General features: G+C 50.0%; 1 protein-coding gene across 1 annotated transcript; it reads right to left on the reverse strand.

Moving 5' to 3' along the window:
- Positions 1-1,732: 1,732 nt before the first annotated feature.
- Positions 1,733-6,218, reverse strand: GPX2 (glutathione peroxidase 2). Its single transcript, XM_064571172.1, has 3 exons — positions 5,352-6,218; positions 4,740-4,982; positions 1,733-2,401 (listed from the first exon to the last, which is right to left on the reverse strand). The coding sequence occupies exons 2-3, from the start codon at positions 4,959-4,961 to the stop codon at positions 2,051-2,053; spliced, it is 573 nt and encodes a 190-aa protein (XP_064427242.1). The 5' UTR covers positions 4,962-4,982; positions 5,352-6,218; the 3' UTR covers positions 1,733-2,050.
- Between the last annotated feature and the right edge of the window lie 264 nt (positions 6,219-6,482).

Consider the following 6,482-nt stretch of genomic DNA (forward strand, 5'->3'; position numbering starts at 1 on the left):
AAAAACGAATGTCCTCGTAAAAGAAGTTCCTCCAGTCCTGCCTTCCCTGTTCCCTCCTGAGCCAGACTGGTCAGGTCCCTTCTGAAGCATGTAGCGTTTTCCCTGCCCAAGTGAGGAGCCCTTTTCCTAGCATTATGGCCCTTGTTGACTCTCTGCAAAATCACTTAGACTGTTAATTCCCGATCCTTTGGGAATCTTTAAATAATTCCTTCAACTTGAGCCTCATGGGAAAGACCCAACACATCTACTGGCATATCAGCTCTCAATTGCCTGTGGCATAATGCCAACATCCAGGACAGCTGCTCTCTTACTAGACAAAGCAACAGCCTTTAGCACTATGGAGATGGTGAACAAATCATGCTAGCATCCAGTATGAATTCTGTATTTCATTTCTTCAGAGAAGTGATTTGTCTCTGCAGTTACTGCTCTAACATCAGTGCTTGGTCCTGCCCTCCAAAAACCATACCCCAGCTGTTGGCTTTAAGAGCAGGAATCTTGAAAGGCTTGAGTTTTCAAGAGTCAAGTTAAGGGTAGCCTTAATTTAGCAGAAGGCCCTGCAAAAGGGTGCCAGGGGATTCCCACTGTAATGCTCAGGTTACCCCTTTTGAAATAAAGCACCATGGAAGGCATGGCTTTAGTTGAAGGTCAGACAGTCTATTCCACATTGACTTCTCAGATGATGCAGGTGCTTGGAAAATAGTTATGGGAACACCACAGGAAAGGGATCTCCCCCTCAGCATTGGGGTTCATAAGCAGTGTGTCCAGTTTGGAGAACTGTCCCTTCAGGGCTTCAGTGAGGAAAGTTAAAATGTTCCAACTAATGGTCAAAAAAGGAAAGGTGAAGTGGGCAGTTTCCAGGAAGAGGTTTGTGAGGCAAAGTGACAGGGCAGTGGCTTCTCAGCAGGTGTCTTTTCCAGAACATGATAGGACCTGGCCTTCGTGGTGTTGGTGCCTTTGGAGTCTGCCTGTACTTGCTGAGGAATCTGGGTCACCGTCCTTACAAAGCCAATTGGCAGAAACCTGTTCTCACAGAGAAGGGCTGTCCTGTTGGCAGGTTATGAATAGTCAGACTGTCTAAAGGGAGGCCCTTTTCCATTCCCACCCTCATGGAAGAAAAAATGAAATCAATCATTCATGCCTACACTGATTTGTCTTGTGCCTGGATCCGTGAATATGTGAGTTTGAGAAAGACAAGGGTAGCATGTGAACTGTGAAAAGGAGGGAGTCGGTCTAGCAAAGGATCAAAAACAAATGTGACTCAGCAAGGTGACCAGGAAAATAAGTACTCTTTGTGTTCCCGGGAACTGCACCCTCCATACCCTTGCTGTCAGTTAAAGTTGACCAAATTTATGTCCCAGCAATAACTCAACGTGCAGCTAGTGCTTGGCTGGCCCAGTACCTGCGGTGATAGTGACATCTTCCTGGTTGGAGTCCTCTAACGAACCTCCCAGGACTCTCCGCTGAAAGGCCCACTGTCTAGTCCTCTCCTTTACCTCACATTACCACCTCTGAGCACCCCCACCATCCTCCATTCTGGAGGAGCCATCAAGTAATAATACAATTCACACTTCCCGCACCCACAGACCCTAGCCAGAGCCTGCTCTCAACAGTCATTGGGGCGTCCCCCGATCAGAGCCTCCCTCTATCAAGCCTTTGTGTGCTGCCAGCTCTCTGTCCCACCTGTGACTTTGTACCATCCCTCTACCCTCCATCAAGGAAGAAGACACAGAGCTTGGCCGTTTGCCCACCTGCCCTTTATTGGACCCATCTAGCAGGCTGGCTCTAAGCCCTTCACACTTCTCAGACACCGCCCGTACGGTTTAGGAAGGTGCCATCATTCTGTGAAGGCCCAGAGCCACCCAAGTCTTGGAGCTCCAAGTAGAATCACCAACCAGAAGGCTGGGGGAAGGAAGGGAGACAGGGGGACTGGAAGGGCAAGGCTCTTCAGGGGGAAGCTTTGGTCCAGCAGTGTCTCCTGCAGGAGACCCTGACCCTAAGGAAAGATACCAGGGGCGGGATGGAGTAGATCCGCGTGCCGAGCAGCTCGTGTCTATATGGCAACTTTGAGGAGGCGTTTGATGTCAGGCTCAATGTTGATGGTCTGGAAGGTGCGGCTGTAGCGGCGGAAGGGCTCCCCCTCCGGCCCAATAAGGAACTTCTCAAAGTTCCAGGCCACATCCGAGCGGCGCACGGGGCTCCAGATGATGAACTTGGGATCGGTCATGAGGGAAAATGGGTCATCGTAAGGGTAGGGGAGCTTGTCCTTCAGGTAGGCGAAGACAGGATGCTCGTTCTGACCATTCACCTCACACTTTTGGACAAGGGTAAAGGTGGGCTGGAATCCACCCCCAGGGCGGACATACTTGAGACTGTTCAGGATCTCCTCATTCTGACAGTTCTCCTGGGGGAGGAAAAAGACAAAGAGCATGGAAGAGGGAAGGGGGAAATGAAGGATCCACAAAAATCTTTCACCCTCCCTTCCCAGGATCATTCTTTTCTGTGTAGCCTCCACCCTCCCCTGACTCTGTTCTTTCTTTTTCCTTCTTCACCACCTTTGCCTTACTCTTGACTTGGAGATTCCCCACTCACAGTTATTGTTTCATGGTTTGCTAGGCCATTCCTGAAAATTGTTGCAGTTCCTAGCGTGGCTGTTCTTACAGTGAATGATTTAGCACTTTCGACCTGCTGCTTCTCTCTCTAAACTGCCCTGAACAGTTCTTAGGGTATCTGTCTGAAACTTCAAGGAACCTTGAGTTCAGGGCAGTAGAAAGAAAGGAAAAGGCAGCTCAGGTGATGCCACCTAGAACTCTCCCTTCCATTGCCCACACGCACACTCACACATGTCTAGCCACAACCTTCTTTTCCCTCTGCCCTGATTTTGCCTCCGTTGCTTCTAATTACACGGGAGTGTTGAGTATAGCCTCTGTCTCAATTCTGCTCATTTCCTCAAGCTAAGGGTGAAATCGGGGACTAGAGGGATAGGATTTATAGCTTCTTGCTTTCATCTTGCCTTGTCCTAGATCTGAAGTGTAAGTAGGAGGAAACTTTGATGAAGGAAGACCCCATCCAAGGAAGTCTGGCTTTCAGGTGCCACAAAGGCGAAGTAAGTTAGAGACGACAGTCGATGTACTCTAAATGGAATTGCTCAGTGACCAACAGGGATGAATTAAACAGGATAGTGTTTAGGGTTCTGGAACAGGCCAGGGGAAGGAAAGTTAAGTGTGTGATAAAGGTTGTAAATGTGTAGTTATCATTCCTTTTACTTCCAGACTGCTCTCCCAAGACTCCTCACACTCACTCACTGGACTCAGCTGTGAAAGCTTTAGCTCTGAGCCTGTTACCGGTCTTTCCCTGCCCCCTGCCATCCCTGTCCTATCCCCACTTGGCATTCTCCACCCCTGACAACCCCCAAAGGCCCATGGAAACCCTTATTTTCCACCCCTCCCCCTGGGTCTAAGAGTCAGATATCTCCCTGTGGGAGAAAGTTCTTGCCTCTGACCTACTAGAACCAATCAGTACAGTCAGTTCCAGGCCATCATGACATCTTGAGCCCAAAGGTGATCTCTATTAGACTCCTTATCTCTCAATGCAAATGACCGGCTGGCTACCGGTAATGGATTCCCTCCAGCCACTAGCTGGCCTGATGGTGTAAGGGTGGAGGTGCCTCTGGGGTTTCGCCGGTTCTCTCGCCCTCCCTGGCCAAGCCTAGAGACAGACTGACGGTGACAGCAGGGATGGTCTGGGCTTACGTTTGTCACAGCCAATGACACTTCGGCCTTCCTGCTGTCTCTCTGCTAACCAATTCCTTGCCTTCATGCCACTGTGAATTGAACTGAGGGGGTTATAATTAGAGGGTTCACTTGAGGACATTCTGTCTGCTGGTGCTGTTAAAATAATAAGTGAAAATAGAAGAATCCCTAAAAGAACTTGAGGTGTGTGGGCTGAAGATCTAGAACTTGACCCAGTAATCAGAGACAGAGATTTGATCCCCGTATGGGCCACACACACACACACACACATACACACACACATACCCCAAAAAAGGAAAAAATCAGAGATAGAGGGGTGCATGTGAGGCCCGGAGGAGATCCGAGCATGTTGCAAACCCTGAGCCTTCCACCAAAATCACTCTCCCCTCGGCTGATTTAAAACAAAGTCCTTCAACCTAAATAATACAGTTGCTTTTGCTTTCACTTGCATATTACTTTATATTTTTCAAGTTATTTTTGTGTATCTTACCCTCTGAACCTCACAATTATCCCATGAGATAAGTGGCATTGTCCCCCCATTTACAGATAAGGAAACTAAAACAGAGAAATCAAGGGACTCTTCTGAGGGCACAGAGCCACGGAATAGCAGAACCACGTCTAGCTGGAACTAAGGTCTCCCGGGTCAGTTCCATCCTAGTTTGATTGGTGATCTTCTATTTCCTCCACTCATCCACTCAGCGGTTATTTAACGAGCACTTTCTCCACAGTGGAGAGAAAAGCAGACCCGGTACCAGCCCTCATGGAGCATAATGGGAAGACGGTAGACAACAAAACCCCACCCTTGGTGCTGAAGCCCAGACAGAACCGTACATCCTTCCTCTTGGTATTCACGTGTACCCAAGACCTAGATTAACAAAACATACCTACAATTCCAGACGCTCTGACACACACAGTCCCTCTCCCCCTCCCCTTAGCCGACCAAAGCTTCGGCAGCCCACCTCCTTGGGTACACTACAAGGCACCCCTCACCTGATGTCCAAATTGGTTGCAAGGGAAGCCGAGAACCACCAGGCGCCTGGGAAAGCGGCATTGCAGCTCGTTGAGCTGGGTGAAGTCCCGGCTGGTCGTGCCTCAGAGCGAGGCCACGTTCTCAATCAGCACGGCCCTGCCTCGGAATGTGTTGAAATCTACCTTCTCCCCGTCCAGGCTGGTGGCACTGAGGTCGTAGAAGGACTTGGCTATGTAAGCCATGGTGAAGGGACACAGCGAGGCCTGCAGAGTGGCAGGAACCCACGTCAGGGTCTGTTATAGGGGTGGGGAGGAAGGAGGAGCCTGGAAGGACAGGAAGGATTTCACAATGGGGCTTTGAGCATCCCCAGGATGACTTAGCAAAAAATGGTCACCCACCTGTAGGTGCTATTTCAACAGGGAGGTGGCTCCTCCTATTTACAGACGCTGAACAAAGCCACCTACCTGCCCCACCCTGCTGGCAACCTGGGAAGGGCCAATTTGATATCTATGTACAAACATGAATAATTCACTACTTTCAGGAAACTAGAGCCCCAAAGGTCAAATGGGGAGGAAAAAAGGGAGGGAGGGATGCAGGATTGACTCGGACCAGCCCCAGCAAGTCGTTCTCACTTGGCACAGACGTGTATTGTCGGCTGAAGGCCAACCTCTGATCTGCGCCACTGAGAGGTCAGGGTCTGCCAAGATCTGAAAGATGAGGAAGAGAATTGGGGGGCATGTCCCCTTAACTAGACCATAACCGAAATATACATATGACTGTGCACATAGTTTTCTTTGGCTGTTGTTTTCCACAAGCACACAATCAAAGGGATCCTTAGGAGGACAGTGTGATTTTTCTAGAAATAATGGCTTTCAGTGGCTCAGCGCGCCCCAGGCTGCAGAGATGAAGTTTGTCGTGATCAGTCTTTCGGTGAGTGATGTTACTTCCGCTGGAGAGGACCTTTGCCCTTGCCCCCAAGGTGCCCTTGCATGGCACCGACTCCAGTACTATGGGTCCTCCACTCTGCCTCCACAGGCTCAGGAGGCTGCCGTCAGTCGGGGCCGGGGTGATGGTGAGGAGTCAGAGCAGGGGAGTAACTCCCAGGGCATGTGCCGCACCTGCCTCCTCTCAGACAAAGGCTCGGTCCCAATGACTTCTCCTGGCAGGCTTGTGCTGCTCATTGCCCACCCCCCGCCCCCCTACAAAGGGAGTGTGCAGGGAGTCAAAGCTGCTATGGTTCTAAACCCAGCCAAGCCGCCCAGGTTTTCAGCACCAGCCATGGAACGTACTGCGGGACAGCTGAGGACCTAAGGGAAGGCCTAGTGCTTCACTTCATTATTCCAAACACCACCAGCTCGATAAATCTGATTTAAAAAAAAAAAATGGCAGGATTTCTCCATCAGGAAGACTGGCAATCGGGCTTGACCTGGCTTGGGGATTTTGGGAGTGTTATTTCAATAACAATGCAACTGTTTATTAGAGAGTGTTTTCACAGGTACGCGTCCATTGGGAACTGTCTTCTAGAACGAAGAATAAGCAAGGCTTGGGAGCAGCTGGTATTGAGAATCTGATTTGCTGAGAAGATGGAGGAACTACTCACCAGGGAGTGCCCAGCTTTTGTGTCTTTTGTGGCCTGTTCCGTGGCTGTTCATAGCATGTGGGAACCCATGTCCCCACTGGCCGCTCCCTCAAAACAAGCTCCCTTACTTGAGGGTGAATAGAATCTTTGGCCATTAAAAGAGGTGGCAGGAAATGCAAATGAA

Source organism: Mirounga angustirostris, unplaced genomic scaffold (assembly GCF_029215605.1).
Source record: "Mirounga angustirostris isolate CCGP_5_RB_7025 unplaced genomic scaffold, mMirAng1.0.hap1 SCAF_9, whole genome shotgun sequence".
NCBI lineage: Eukaryota > Metazoa > Chordata > Mammalia > Carnivora > Phocidae > Mirounga > Mirounga angustirostris.